The sequence below is a fragment of the Dromiciops gliroides genome, chromosome 3, assembly GCF_019393635.1.
Source record: "Dromiciops gliroides isolate mDroGli1 chromosome 3, mDroGli1.pri, whole genome shotgun sequence".
In the NCBI taxonomy this organism is placed as follows: Eukaryota; Metazoa; Chordata; class Mammalia; order Microbiotheria; family Microbiotheriidae; genus Dromiciops; species Dromiciops gliroides.
This window is the reverse complement of record NC_057863.1, coordinates 643,858,668-643,874,277: the sequence shown is the minus strand read 5'-3', so window position 1 is coordinate 643,874,277 and position 15,610 is coordinate 643,858,668. Positions and strand designations below refer to the sequence as shown.

Genomic DNA, 15,610 nt, shown 5'->3' with positions numbered 1-15,610 from the left:
TCGGGAATTCTAGGGGCAGTGAAGCCAGGCCTGGGATGTGCCTGTGTGCTGCACCCACCTTCTCCCAGACACAGACACAGCCCGCTCTGGTGCTCGCGTGTGCGTACACACACACCCCCTATCCACCCCAACACACTCCAGTGCATCCTACTCACGTTTGTGTGTGTGCGTGCACACACACACACACACACACACAGCTGCCGATGTCACTTGGCCTTGGGCCCGATGACCTCTGACCCCCCAAGTGAAACACCCTCTACCCACATCAATACTTGCCGTGTTCACGCTAACTCATACTGACCCCCCCAACTCATGCTGGTGGAGATCCCCCTGGCAACACCTCAAGCTTCTCACACCACAGTCATGGACCCCAAGGGCAGCGTGATCCCATTGCATGTACCCCCAGAACTTTCAACAGACAAGAGCCTTGCCTCATAGACACTTTATTCTCCTCGGGATCCCTGGCTGCAGACACAGCTCAAATGGCAGATAGTCTGGGGGCAGGGAGGGGGCGGCCCCCGGGGGGGGGGGTCCCTTCCTAGGCCCTATTTCCCCCTCCCCTTCATCATGAGATGAGGACACCACCCCAGGGAGGGCCCATCTTCCCCTCGATTCCACAGCCTCAAGGAGAGCTGGGAAGAGTTGGGGCATCCGGCTGGACCTGGCCAAGTTCTGCCACCTTGGCTTTGCCCGGGCTCATGCCCTTTGATGGCGGGAACACCCACTCAAGCAGCTTGCCTAGGTTTCTGAGGCAGAGACAGAGATGGGAGGGAGACACGAGAGAAAGACACTGGGGAAGAAATCCACACAAAGCAGGACAGAACCCTCAAGAGACAGGAAGCCACAAAGACTGACTGAGACAGCGGCAGAGAGACTTAGAGACGGCAGAGAGCGAGGAGGAGGGGGAGGAGCAGGAGGACAAGATACCAGGTCAGAAAAGAGACATCCCCCAAATGAGGCTCCTGGGTCGGCACGAGGGACACGCGCCCAGAGCCCCTCGGCAGCGGTGAGGCGTGGGCGCTCACAGCAGGCGGCAGGAGTGCCCCTCGACCAGGCTTGGGCTGTCCAGCTCGTGGCTGTACGGGGAGTCCCAGTCCCGAAGGAAGACCGCTTGGAGCTGGGTGCGCAGGCCCACGGCCTCGCTCTGATTCACCACCAGGGCCGAGCCTGCAGTCTGCGTGAAGTAGTTGCCCGACCAGTTGGACGTGCCTGAGGGTGGGGAGCAAGAAGGTCAGGAAGCTGAGCTCACAGTCTGGGTGTCGCGGACGCAGGGGCACGGCGCTGCTCCACTCACCCACATAGGCAGCTCGATCTGTCACCATGTACTTGTTGTGGTTGACGCGAGCGTAAGGGATCCGGGCCTGGGCCTCACTGGAGGGGACCACGAAGAGCCTCTGGGATGGAGAAAGCACCAGACTCAGCCAGGCACCGCAGGAAGGGTTGGGTCAGAGGGAAAGCAGGGAAGGAGGGATGGAGAGGGGCCCAGGGCAAGGAAATCGAGGAGGGTCAGAGGAGAGCCAGGGACACTGGGATGCGATCAGGGCAGAGTCAGGACAGGCTCAGGATGGGGAGAGGGCAGCTGACCACAGGCATCAGGAACGGCCTCCTTACCACCTGCACGTTGTAGTGGGTGTGGTTGTCCTGGAGGGCGGCCAGGGAGAGGAGGAAGGGGCGCAAGGCGGGCTCCGAGTGGCCCCAGCAGCTCACCAGAAGCCTCACCCGAACCCCCCGCTCGAAGGCTGCTCGCCGTAAGGCATCGTCGATGGCCGGCCAGAACCTGGGGAGGGGGCCCTCGGGCTGAGCTCAGGCCTCCCTAGATCCTGCCCTCCCCACCACAGCCCACTCCCACATGGCCTCTCCATCATCCCCACCATCCCCCAACACAAGCTTCCCCTTCATCCCCAACATGGAGGCCACTCAAACCTTCGAGGGTGGGAATACTCCATGATGGGAAGGTAGTTCATGACAGCGACATAGACAAAGTCTCGGGCATCATTCACCAGGCTGAGCAGGGCACGCAGGTCCGGGGTGCGGCCCCCAGGGCACAGTGATGGGGGAGCACTCTGGTGGCCGAGGAGAGAACAGGTCCCCTTAAATCTCTCTTCCCCACCCCCAAATCTTGGACTGGGGCACGGGAAGGAGGGGAATGGTGGGCAATGGAAGTCAAAGATAGGGCTGGACTGCGACGGGGCGGGGGGGGGGTGCTCCTTACCGAGAGGAAGACCTGGGAAGGGGTCCCGTTGAGATGGAGCTCCATGGGGGTCTCCAGGTTGTAGTGGGTGGTGTAATTGTCTGGCCAGGGCGAGGGGATGCTGCTGTCTGGCCGGCCCAGATACCAGTAAGCCTCAAACACTTTGCCAAGGTCCTGGGCAAGGCAGCTGCAGTTGTAGACGACTACCCCCAGCTCCTTCACCTGCAGAGGGGGTGCAAAGAGCTCTGGGAGGGCTGCCCCATGCTGAGAGCTGCCACTCACCCTCGCCCACCCTGGCAGGCTTTCAGGGTCAGCATCAGCCCATAGGAAGCGCTGAGTGAAGAGCCACACACTGAGCTGTCTGGCCTTGAGTCTCAACTTCCCCTCTTGAAGTTGGGGGGTATGTTGGGCATTCCCACTCTAGAGGGCGCTCAGGATGACAGATCTAGAAAAGCAAGGGGCCACAGGGGCTACCGAGTCCAACCCCCTCATTTTACAGATGAGAAAACTGAGGCCCAGGATACTGAGTGCTTTTGTCCCACAGTGAGAAAAGTGCTGATGAGAAGGCACTCCCCGCACCCCCACACCAAAAGTGGGGGCCTCTGTGGGGAGGGCAGAGTGCCTTTCCTCTTTGGCCCCTGCCCAGAGAGGGAAGCAGCGGGCAGGAGCAGCAAGGACGTGCTACGGATGTCCAGGTTCTAATGGCTGGGGCCAAAGAGGAGCCAGGATAGAGAGAAGATGGGGGACTGAAGGATGGAGGGCCCAGGGGACTTGGAGTTAACACCATGAGGTTGAAGACCCAGCTTTATCTTTTTTTTTTTTTAGTGAGGCAATTGGGGTTAAGTGACTTGCCCAGAGTCACACAGCTAGTAAGTGTTAAGTGTCTGAGGCCGGACCTGAACTCAGGTACTCCTGACTCCAGGGCCGGTGCTCTATCCACTGCGCCACCTAGCTGCCCCCCAGCTTTATCTTAATGGTGGAGCAAAAGCAAGGTCTGGGTTGGATCATCCCCACCCACTCTTGGTGCACTAGGTGAGGGAGGGAGAGCTAGGCCTGAAGCCAGGTAGACCTGAGTTCCAATGTAGCCTCAGACCCTGGGCAAGTCACTTAACCTGTGTTTGCCTCCGTTTCCTCATTTGTAAAATGGGGATAATAAGAGCCCCTCCCTCCCAGGGTTGCTGTGAGGATCACATCATTATTGTAAACCTCTTAGCACAGTGCCTGGCATTAAGAGCAGCTGTGGGGTGATGCAAGCAGGCTGGCTCACAGTCAGGGAAGGCCAGGGGTCATGGGGGGGGGGGTGCTGAAGGACTCCTCTAGGGAGGGTCCGTCTAAGGCTTCCACTTCCAGTCTGGGAGGCCAGTGGTACCACTGACAGAAATGGGTTCTGACCCCGCCCAGGATGGCCAGACTAACGGTGTGGCGGCTGGGATCCAGAGCTCTGATGCGCATCAGCTCCTCCCAAGGACCCCTCCTGGGGTGCACTGCCCCCACCCTCCTCTAAGGGGTGGCTCCTTGGGCCTTCGCTCCCAAACCACCAGAATCGGTAAATGGCTGTACATAGACGGCAGTTATCCACTTTATCTTTCTGCCCTCTACACGCTCACACACCCACCCAGCAGTATGCAAGTCCCCCCACCCTCGAGTCACTCCTCAGGGCCTTGCGGGCTCCCTAGCACATAGTAGGTCCCGACTCTGGATTGCTACATTATCCCCAGGACCTCCTGGGAGCCTTGACAACAGGTCCCTTGTTGGCCTCTCTGATGGAGACACCCACCTTCGCATCCCATCAATCCCCTCACTAGGAAAACTGCCCATGTAGCTGTGTGCCTCTAGTCATATCTACACGGTCTCTCTGTTCTTTGGATCCTCAGCACTCAGCAAACGCTTGTTGGTCCCCTCCTCCAAGCTCCCTATTCCTCAGCCTCCTAGTCTCCCAGGGTCCAAGCTCCAAGTTCTCCTTGCCTCCTCTCTCTCGGATTTGATCAGCTGCTAAGTCTCAGCTTAGCCGGTGCCCAGCACACAGTGGGTACTTTACCACGTCTACTGATTGCCAGAGTCTGGCTGACTCTGCTTCCACGCCATCTTGAGCAATCATCCCTTCCTCTTCTCCCATTTGTCCGCCATCTTGGTTTGGGCCCACAGCCCTTCTCAGTGGCCTCCTAATTTATCTCCCCACTTCTAGGCTCTCTCCAGCCCAATGTCCCTGAGGCACAGACCTGACCCCTAACCCACTCCCACTCAAAAGCCGTATCAGTAATTCCCCACGGTTTCTACTAAGCTCCTCAACCTGGTACTGAAGGCTCTCTGCCCTGGGGCAAAATGTACCTTTGGAGCCTCCTTTCTTATTTCATAAACTCCCTTCCGGAATTCGGGAGCTCCTGCTTGAACCTCAGGTGTTTGCTCACCCCTGCATTTATCCAGGCCACTCCTTCCCCCTCCCTCCCCCCCTCATCTATGGGTCTTCCTTCAAGGACTCACTACCCCCCACCCCCAACCCCCAGGAAGCCCTCCCGGAGACCAGCAGTTGCTCTCTCCCTGCTCAGACTGTCTTGCGGTATCTCGACAGAAACATGTCTTATCCTTCCATGAGAACGTAAGCTTTGGGAGGGCAGGAGCCCTCTAATTTTGTTTCTGAGCTTGGGGCCTTCCTCATTCTGGCACTTGATCAGATGGGTGATAAGGGGAACTGGCTGAGGAGGAGGAGCTGGGGGGGCGGACGCCCTCACGGCCGGCCGGACCCCAACATTAATGAGACTCTGCTGATTGCCTGGGGGGGCCTCCCCAGCTGAGGCAGCATCTGAGCTCCATACCTGGGTCAGAGACCGCCAGTCCATGTTGGCACTGCCAATGTAGATGTGGGTTTGATCCACCACCCAGAACTTGGTATGCAGGACGCCATGGGTCAGTTTCTGCATGTCCACCATCCGAACCTGGGCCCCTACAGGAAAGGGAGGAGAGATGCTGGGGCCTTCTTCCCTGACTTGCCCCAGCTCCTTCAGCCCAGGCTCCTAACACTCACCACTCCTTAGGAGGCTCTGCAGGTCGGCCTGGGGTTGGGGGCCCCTGGGCTTGCTGACGGCCACACGCAGAGACACACCCCTCGGGGCCAGGCCCTGCAGCTGTCTGAGAATCTCCTCACCCTAGGAGAGAGGAATGAGCAAAATCCATAGGTGCCCTCTGGCAGGTGCCCTCTGGGCTGGCCCAGATGCCCCCAAGTGTCTTTCAGCCCCAACATCCCTGATGAGAGCTGAAGAGAGGGGCTGTCCTGCTGGCCTTGGCCTGTCCCTCTCTTCCTTTCCCCCCAGCTTTCTTGGTCCTGCTCCCTTCATCAGCCCCTGCCTTGCCTACTAATCTCGCCCCCAGGCTGGGCCCAGGCAGAAGTGGGGGGACACCTGTTGTGCAGAAGGCTCCTGGGTCTGCGTGTCATTGTTGGTGAGAGTCCAGTAGAAGGAGGCTATGTCAAGGCTGTGCTGGGCACCGGCCACCAGGTCTAGCCAAGCCTGGCTGATGGAAGGGTGGGCAGGGCCCTTGGGAAAGGTAAGGCCCTCGGGAATGCTCTCTACCAGGACGATCCTAGAGGGAAGGAAATAAAAAGGGCAAGGGTCACAACGGGCAGCCACAGATTCTGGCTCTTCTCAGGCTGGGCCCCCTGTGAAGGCTCCAGTGGGGACGGGACTAGGGCTGAGACCCCCCAGGCTTCGCATTATTGGTTCCTGCCTGTCTCCCTCCTGGTGGACAGGGCATGGGTACATGTGTGCACGTGTGCATATACACACATGTGCACACATGCATGTACAGAGTATGAGGATCTGCCCACATCTAGTCTCAAGGCTAGATGCCTGTCCCCCTCCCATGGGGCACTCACTGGCAGGGATCCTCACAGACGGAGCTGCTGGGTGGCTGGCTCCTCTCCTGGGAGGTCCTGAGCTTGGGCCACAGGAGCAGCTGGGTGAGCAGGGCGCCCAGGCCCATTGTCGTCAGTGTCATGACCAACAGGACCCATCGGACTTTCTGGAGGAAGGAGAGGCGAGAACATCTGGGTGGGGAGGAAGGCCCTTGGAGGCTCCCTCCACCCAGCTGGTGTGTGGGGTCATGGAGGCATCAGGAGCAGGGCTGAAAGCAGGTCCTTCTGACATCAGAGGACAGTGCGACCGGACGGGGTGGAGGAGGCCTGTGGGTAGATGGGAGGGGGCCAGAGGGGTGGGGGTGGGGGGCTGAACCTCTTCTACCTTGTCTCCTGGTTTCCAGGAAACAGCCGGGGAGGGAAGCTGCTCCTCAGGGCGCGGCTTCAACTATGGGAGAAGAAACAAGGAAGGACCCTTTTCAAGACCCCGGAGTATCTTTGTGTGCACATGCGTGTGCGTGGGGAGCCTGGAATGTGACCTGCTCCCTGGCAGACCCAGCACTGGCCCTCACCTGTTGGTACACTGTATGCAGTTTCATCTTCCTCAGCTGAACCCTGGCAGGGCCAGGCAGTGGGATGAAGGCCGGGGTCTCTCTCCAAACTGCGAGGAAGACAAGAAGGATTTCAGCCTGGCAGGGGCCGCAGAGGTCACTGGACAGGTCACAGGGCCTGCTGGCAGCACGCCCAGCCCTCTTCCCCCAAAAGGAGGAAATGAGCTGCCCACGAGTTGGCCTTGTGCAATTCCTGAAGGCTGGGGTCTTCCCAGGGTTTTCTCGCTCTGTGCTCCTTTTACAGATGAAGCTGTCATTTCCCCCTACCATCCCACAGCTGGCAGCAGTCGCATCTCAAGGGTCTTGTCTGGGCACTGCTGGTAAGTGCAGTCCTCTGGGTGCCAGGAGCTGCCAAGAGGCCTGAGTCCCTGCCCCTTCCCCCCCAGGTTGGCCTGGTTGGTCACGGCACCCTCTGTGACCGTCATACACCATTGTTTCCCCAGAGGCACCTCTGATGGAAGGGGGGGCAGCAGGAGTGACAGCAGAAGGCCCAGCTCCCCTACCCGCTGCGGCGGGGAGGGGGGGGGCAGTCTGGCGGCTGCACAGGCTGAGACAGAAGCAGGTGTCTTCCCTGGAAATCAGTCTACAAAGCTCCCTCCATCTAACCTTACCCTACATCACTGAGTGCATTGTGAGCCCCAGGCAGCCCAGAGAAAGGAGAGGAGGGGCGGATCGGAGGACCCCAAGCCCTGGGCAGTGGGAAGCAATTGGGGCTGGGGGTGGCGGGGTCCATGCTCCCAGGGCCGGCCCCTCTCCGCAGGCTGGCTCGAGGCCCCCAGTCAATCCCCAGCTCTCCCCAGAGGTCTTGGCTAGGCCCGGCTCGACCTTACCTGGAAGGAGTGTCCTCCCCAAGGCCCCCGATGCCTTTCTTCTCCCAAATGGGGAGACAGGCCAGGCTGGAGGCTCCAGAGGCAGCTGAGGGGCTGGCTCAGTCAGTGGCTGGCCCCACCTCCCAGCAGCAGCAGCGGCGATCCTGGCCACACCTCCCTCCCCACACCACTGCAGACCTCAGGCGGGCGGCAAAGACTGAGCTCAGGGGAGTCCCCACCCCCGAGCCATCTCTGCTCTGGGAACAAAGCAGTCTTCCCCCACTTGGGCCAGCCAGTCTGGAGATCCCAGACACCCGACTCTCTCCCACTCCCAGCCTGGGTGGGTGGATGGGCGCATGGGCGCATGGGTGAGTCACCGTGCGTGTGCGCGTGTGAGAGAAAAGGGGCTGGTGACAGGCAGGCAGGGCAAAGGATGGGGGATCGCCCGCCTCTCGGGGCCCACAAGGGTCTGCTGGGCTGGCTGCCTGTGACCATGGAGGGATCTGCAGTCAGAGGACCCGGCTGTCATTCACTGATGTATAAAACCCCACCTACTCCAGGGAGCCTTCCCCCCACCCCCTCATTCTGCTGGCTTCATTATTACCTATTTATCGGTGCATAGCATAGTGCTGGTGCACGTCTGTTTGCTTGTTGTCATCTCCCCACTGGATAGTGACCTCCTTCGGGGCAGGGACTGTCTTTTGCCTTTTTTTTGTATATACAGTGCTTGGCACACAGTAGGTACTAAATCAATACGTACTGACTGGGATCCTGTGGGATCCTGGGCCCCAAAGCACTTCCTCCTCCCTCCATTTCCTCATCTGGGAAATGAAGGGGTTGGCCTGGATGAGCAAAAGGGCTCTTTCTAGCTCAGACCCTCAGAAATCTCACTCCCCTCGGAAGTGGCCCTAGCCTGGGGGCCTTCTCTTCCTCCTGCCTCCCCCACCCACCCAGGGCAGGGTCCTTCACATTTGGATGTTGCAGCCTGGGGAAGCCTGAGCTGTCCCCTCATGTTCACAAAACTCCAGTTAGTGGTCAGGGAAAACAAAGATGCCTCCCCTGCCCCCCTCCCCGCCCCAACCTTGATCAATACAAGTGCAGGGACCTTGAAAGACCTGTCCACACACACTCCCTTAGAGGCTCTGGGCCCTGAGGCTTCCCCAAGGCAAACACAAGGGGCTTCACAGAGCTAAGGCTGGAGCAGCCTCCTGTGTTCTCAGCCTCTTTCTCTTGGGATCACAGGCCCCCGGATTTGGGGCAAAGTCAGAGTCCATCCTCCTCATTTTACTAGTGGAGACGAGCCCTCCTTCCCTTATTCAATTCACTGCAAGTCATGGTATTACCCGATGTCATGGTCCTCTCCGAGAACAGTGAGGACAAGGAGGTCAGAGAGGCGATGACTTGTCCAAGAAGAGACAGAGCTAGATTTCACTGCACATTGGCCACTATTGCCCACTCAAGTCTAATGCCTCTGTGGCTCAAGCCCCGGCTCCTGTCCTGGCCACCTCTGTGTGGCCAAGCCACTTCGCCTCTCTAAGACCCCCGAAGGAGCTAGCTCAGCGAGTTGTTATAAGGGTCAAATGATACAAGGGATGGGAAAATAGCCTAGAAACTTGGAGACGAATGGAAAGGCAGCCGGAGGCTCCATGGTGCATACGGTGTTGGGCTTGGAGTCAGGAAGTTCAAATCCAGCCTCAGAAAATAGCTGGGTGACCCTGGGCAAATCGCTTCACCCTGTTTGCCTCAGTTTCCTCATCTACAAGACGGGCTGAAGGAAATGGCAAACCACTGCAGTATCTCAGGAAGACCCCAAATAGAGTCATGAAGAGTCTGACATGACTGAAAAAGGACTGAACATGAGCTGGAGGTAGAGGTCATTTTACCCCCCACTGCATACCCTCCTGCTCCTATACCCTAAGGAGCCCCAGGAATCGCTCTAAGACTCATTTCCCCTATTAGAGCACGAGTCCTGGGATGGGTCCAGGCCATTTGCTATCTGCAGTCCCTGGCATACAGTAGGCTCTTAATAAATGCCTTTTCCTTCCTTCATGAATCTAGTGTGATATGGCAGCCGAGAGAGCTGATTCGACCTTGGGCTGTGTGAGCTTTGAGGGACGAGGAGGAGGCAGGTCCCCCCTGACCGAGGAACAAGTGGAGCAGCTTCCTTCGTGCCACATTTGAGAACCTGAAGTTTGGGCTGGGAGCCCCCATCGGGGACTTGGAGAGCTGTCATGGGGAGACTTACTCTGTTTGGCTTGGGGGGCGGTTAATGAAAGTCACAAAGAGCTAACTTAGGCTAGAAGCCCAGGAGAAGCTTTTCAAGGGCCAGTGCTACCAAGTACACCATCCTCTCCTGCTGCAGGTGATGAGTTCAGTGTCTCTAGAGGGCTTCAAGTGAAGGCCGTGTTTTAGAGGGAATTCATCAAATACGGGTCCTCTTCCAACTCTGGGCTCTTTATTATTTTCATTCTTGGCTCCCAGGAAAAGTGACATAGTGGGGAGAACCCATGTCCAGATCCTGCCTCTGCTGCTCCCCAGGGCCTGGCCCTTGAGGGGCCCTTTTTGACTTTGCACTATCTTGCTGATTCCACCTCTGGGGCATACCCTGACTCCCCAACCAATCTCTTCCCCCTTCCCACTGGCTGTCTCTGCCACAGCCTCCTGGTCAGGTGACCTGAGGAAAGCCAGTCTCAGTTAACTCACCTACAAAATGGAAGGAGGCAAGACCTGCTCTACTGGCCTTTCCGGGTAGATGGGAGGCTCCTAGGAGAGAGAGCACCATGTAAACACCCACTAACCCTGGGGCCTGCACCTTTCAGAGGTGCGCAGGAAGAGGTGGCGCTCACTCGGTTGTCAGGAGGTCTGGGTCTGAACCCTTGATCTGACCTCCGTGGTTCCGAGACTTTGGGCAAATGATGTCACCTCTGCAGCCTCAGTTTCCTCCTGTATAAAACTGACCTATGACCCCTAGCCTGCACTTCTGGTGCTGTGTGTGTACAGGAAGATTAGCCAGGGTGACAGGGGCCAGGAGAGGCTCTTAGCAGTCCTAGTGACCCTCCCCAGCTACCGCCTAGAATCTGAGGTCCCCAGCACCACTTCCACTTGCTGGGCAGCTTACATGCAGAAGAACTCCTCTTAGGGGGCAGCTGGGTGGTGCAGTGGATAAAGCACCAGCCCTGGATTCAAGAGTGCCTGAGTTCAAATCCAGCCTCAGACACTTGATACTTACTAGCTGTGTGACCCTGGGCAAGTCACTTAACCCCCAGTGCCCCCCCCAAACAACAACAACAACAAAAGAACTCCTCTTTTCTCCAAAGTTACTTTCCTTCTGACTTCCTTAACCATCCAGGGACACCACCGTCCTTCCGCCACACCAGGGAGGCCTTGACTTTCCTACATCTGTCCCATCCAGCTCACTGCCAAGTCTTGCCGATCCTACCTCTGTGGTTCTCTGTGCCTCCCTTCCACTGCCTCTCTCCCCACTGGCCCTGGCACCATCTCCTGATGGGCTCCCCTGCCTCCAGGCTCACCCCCTTCCACTTCAACTTCACAGCTGCCAACTGATATTCCCAAAGCACAGGCCTGACCCTGCCCCCACCAAGAAGTTCCCGCTGCTCTCTGGTGATTCTAGGCTAAAATATGACTCCTCTGGTTTTCCAAGCCCTTTGCTGTTCAGCTGTGAGCTAGCTTACCAGACTGATTTCACCTGACTCCTCCTGCTTCTATTCAACCATCCTGCCTCCTGCCCCATGCCCCACAACTGCAAAGCTCTCTTCCCATCTCTGCCTTTTGGAATCCCTAGATCCCTTCAGGGCAGCTGGGTGGCGACATAGCACATGGAGTGCCAGGCCTGAAGTCAAGAAGACCTGAGTTCAAATCTCAACTTCAACTCTCACTTGCTGTATGACCTGGGCAAATCATTTAACCTCATTTGCCTCAGTTCCCTCATCTGTAAAATGAACTGGAGAGGGAAATGGCAAAACCCCTCCAGTATCTCTGCCAAGAAAACCCCAGATAGGGTCACAAAGAGTGGGACAGGAAGAACAAAAATGATTGAAACCTCATTATTATCGAAGCTCCGTGAGGGTGGGGGCAGCACAGGACCGGCATGTATGAAGTGTCTATTAAATGCTTCATTCATCCGTTTTTTGTATCCCCATCAGCCAGCCCAATGCCTAGCACAGAGTAGGTACTCAAACCTCCTGAATGAAACAGAATCAAATGAATTTTTGATAAATGTTGGCTGTTGTTTCATTGTTTCAGTCACGCTCTACTCTCTGTGACCCCATCTGGAGTTTGCCTGGCAGAGATCCTGGAGAGGTTTTGCCATTTCCTTCTCCAGCTCATTTTACAGATGAGGGAATGGAGGCAAATGAGGTGAAGTGACTTGCCCAGGGTCACCCAGCTACTGAGAGTCTGAGGCTGGATTTGAACTGGGGAAGATGAGTCTTTGGGACTCCAGGCCTGGGAACTCTATCCACCACAGCGCCACCTGGCTGTACTGATGATTTTATCAGCTACACGGAGAGCCAAAATCCTGAGATGGGAGCTGGCCATTTTCAGCATCACTACTGGCAGATGGCAGGGCCCTGCCAACAACCGTGCCAGCCCCCCATGCCTCAGAGGACAATCACTCAGGAGCTGAGGTGGCAGAAAACTCATCTCTGCATGGCCTCCTGAGTCCACCCGGGCTCCCACTGCCCAGGCACAGTCTTTGACACCGGGAGGTCACTTCCGCGGCGTAGTGAGATGCTGGGTCGGGCAGATCTTAGCAGAGTTTTATGGTTTGAGCCCTGAGGAGGAGCAGTGCAGGGCCTCCCGTCTGTGTCGGATGATCTTGGTCAGGAGTCTAGTCTACAATGTAGCAGCTCAGAGTGCAACAACAAGCTGCACATCCAGAGTGTTACTGTTGAAAAAAGAGAATGTCATCCCCAGTGTCTTGTTTCCAGCCCCAGGCCTGGTCTGACTTGCTTTGTCACCTTGGCAAGTTCCTGGGCTTCACAGGGTTCAGAACGGCCTGGGACCTTATCTATTCTACAGAGGAGGAAACTGAGGCACCCAAAGGTTAAGTGACATGCCCAAGACCACACAACTAATAAGAGGCAGCTCAGTGGTGCAGCATGAGAGCACTGGGCCTGGAGTTAGGAAGACCTGAGTTCAAAATCCAGCCTCAGATGCTCACTAGCTGTCTGAGCCTGGGCAACTCACTAAACCTGTTTACCTCACTTTCCTCAAGTGTAAAATGGGTGCAATGATAGCACATAATTCCCAAGATTGTTGTGAGGATCAAATGAAATAATATTTGTAAAGGCCTTAGCACAGCACCTGACACACAGCAGGTGTTTGGGGTATTTTTTTGGGGGGGGGGAGGGGATTGGGGTTAAATGACTTGTCCAGGGGCTGGATTTGAACTTGGGTCTTCCTGACTCCAGGGCTGTTGCTCTATCCACTGAGCCACCCAGTCCCTCCATAGTGGGTATTATATGTCAATGATCATTATCATTATTACTAAGTACCTTGTCTGGAGAAGGAAATGATAAACTACTCCAGTATCTTTGCCAAGAAAACTCTATGGACAGCACAAACAGGACTGAACGACTGAACCATGATATGGTAGATTGGATGGATCATGGAACATGGCAATTTGGAGTATCCCAGTTCAGATCCTGCCTTTGATTAACTGTGGCCCCATGCCCTTCCCCCTTTCAGTGAGGTCTTCTCCCACTGGACAGTGAGCTCCTCCTGTTTCTGTATTCGAATCTCCAGGCTGAGCACAGAGTAATCACGTAATGCTGGTTGATCTGACTAGACAGATGTCCCTCCCACAGAGGTGGGAGAGGTCTTATTCTCCCTGTTTCACAGAGGAGGCAGCAAAAGGTGAGGGGCACCATGACCTGGCAGCAGTCATGGCCAGGCCAGCCCACTAGCCTCTATTCCACTGATGGCTGAGCTGGAAGGGACATCAGAGTACCTCAAGCCCAACTCTCTCTTATTACTCATTAGGGCCCGGAGGCTTTGAGAAGGGAAGTGACCCTTCCAAGGCTATAGTGTCAGAATAAAGATGTAAAGATGTCATAAGATGTATCAGTTCTCTGATCCCAAAGCCAATCCTGGTGCCAGGCCAGGATTGGTGCTGGCTCAAGAGAGGATGAGGACCAAAAAAGGGGAAGGAAGCAGACTGGCAACACAACACAATGGAAAAGATGCTGAATTTGGCCTCAGAGGGCCACAATTCCTTCCTCAGAGCTTCCATATGATACCTCTGCGTGTTTGGGCAGTCCCCTTTAAGGGACTGCATGAGCTCCAAGCTCTAAATCCAGAGGCAATGTGGTAGGGGAAAACTGACAAGGTTGAGTCAGAAGGCCTGGATCTCAAGGCTGATTTTGTCACTCCGACTCATTTATTCCTAAAATGAACATTTATAAAGCAATGAAACTCCTGTTACATGTGCAAGACACTTGCTAACTACTGGAGATCTGATTTAAGAAGGGGAAAAAATAAAAGATGGTCCCTGGACCTCAAGGAATTTCTATTTTACAAGGAAGGAATACAATTTCTACCAAGGCTGACACAAGACAAGGTCCAACGTGATGGGGGTGAAGTACTCAAGGGATGGGGGATGAGGGATAGAAGACATTTTGCCGGCAGGATGAGGCAGTACCTGAGCTGACCTCATCTCAGCCTCCGCTTCCTTCCTGGCCCAGCTAAAGGTTCCTTTGATAGGAAGCCTTTCCTGATGTGCCTCCCCTAAATTGATTATCTCCAGTTTATCCTGTGCACAGCTTGTTTCCATGTTGTCTCCCCCATTGGACAGTAAATTCTGCCCGAGAAAGGACTGTTTTTGCCTTTTTTGCACAGTGGCTGCTATACAAATGTTTATCTTCCCCTTCCCCCTCATAATCTCCAATTTATCCTCTGTATAGTTTGTTTGCAGGTTGTCTTGGCCATTAGACTGTGAGCTATCCATACCAATTAACCTTAATTAAACACCCACTATATGTCAGGCACTGGTCTAAGTGCCGGGGATACAAAAAAAGGCAAAAGACAGTCTGCCCGCAAGAAACTTGCAAACTAAAGGGGGAGACAATATGTAAACAAATATATACACACAAAGCAAGCTAGATACAAGATGGACAGGTGATAATTCACTGAGGGAAGGCACTAAAATTAAGAAAGGTTGGGGAAGGATTCCTGGAGGAGGTGGGATTTTAGTTGGGACTTTAAAAATCCAGGGAGCGGGGCAGCTAGGTGGCGCAGTGGATAGAGCACCAGCCCTGGAGTCAGGAAGACCTGAGTTCAAATCCGACCTCAGACACTTAACACTTACTAGCTGTGTGACCCTGGGCAAACCCCAATTGCTTCACACGAAGAAAAAAAAAAAAGCCAGGGCGCTCGGTGTCCTGCTCTTAGTCTTCCTCTTTAGAGTATGAAGGGGGTGGTGGGGCAGAGGATCTTTTTTTTTTTTTTGCAGCCCAGTGCCTGGCACACGGTAGGCGCTACATAAACGCTTATTCCCTCCCCCCCCCCCACTCCCATCTCCAATTCATCCAGGGCAGAGTTGTTTGCCTGGGTCGCCCCCATTAGACGGTGAGCTCCTGGGATGCAGGGACCGTCTCTACCCTCTCTTTGTATCCATTTCATCCGTTAGCCCAGTGTCTGACACACAGTAGGCGCTTACTGGATGCGCATCCGCTTGAATGGGATTATGGGGAGTGGGCGGGGTGGGGGGCGGACCCCCCGCCCGGCAGGCGCTTAATGGACGCCCCCGGGCTGCACCTGAGGGGGTCCCAGGGCGAGGAAAGCCCTCGGTCTTCCAAGGTCCTCCGCTACGGCGCTTTTCAGCTCCGTCACTGCCCGAGCCTCACACTTACCCGGGGCCGGGGGCCAGGGAGGGTCACACGGCCGGAGCTTGTGACGGTGATTCAAGCAGCCGACCGCCCGGTGCCGCCCCCGGGAGCAGAGCACGCCCCACACCGGCCTACGGGGAGGCGGAGGGATCAGCTTCAGGCGCGAAGGTACGCATGCGCACTGATCCTCTCTCGCTCCAACTCCGCTGCTGAAAATTTCGGTGGGGCGCGTGCGCGCAGTCTCAACAGCTCGGAGATTGTCTGGGGGCCTGTGTAGTGCGGGGCGGGGCGTGGGGGTGGGGGGT

General features: G+C 56.1%; 1 protein-coding gene across 3 annotated transcripts; it reads right to left on the bottom strand.

The window, feature by feature from the left end:
• Positions 1 to 425: 425 nt before the first annotated feature.
• PLD3 (phospholipase D family member 3) lies at positions 426 to 15,494 on the bottom strand. Of its 3 annotated transcripts, none has more exons than XM_043996934.1 (12): positions 15,330 to 15,494; positions 6,611 to 6,699; positions 6,424 to 6,486; positions 6,060 to 6,205; positions 5,587 to 5,767; positions 5,214 to 5,334; positions 5,005 to 5,132; positions 2,213 to 2,413; positions 1,924 to 2,063; positions 1,612 to 1,777; positions 1,295 to 1,394; positions 426 to 1,209 (listed from the first exon to the last, which is right to left on the bottom strand). In XM_043996934.1, exons 2-12 carry the CDS (start codon positions 6,635 to 6,637, stop codon positions 1,022 to 1,024), a joined length of 1,461 nt encoding a protein of 486 aa, XP_043852869.1. In that variant the 5' UTR covers positions 6,638 to 6,699; positions 15,330 to 15,494; the 3' UTR covers positions 426 to 1,021. The 3 variants fall into 3 exon arrangements, with proteins under 3 accessions (XP_043852869.1, XP_043852870.1, XP_043852868.1); XM_043996935.1 differs by lacking the exon at positions 15,330 to 15,494 and adding an exon at positions 10,162 to 10,197; XM_043996933.1 differs by lacking the exon at positions 15,330 to 15,494 and adding an exon at positions 7,480 to 7,928.
• Positions 15,495 to 15,610: the final 116 nt, after the last annotated feature.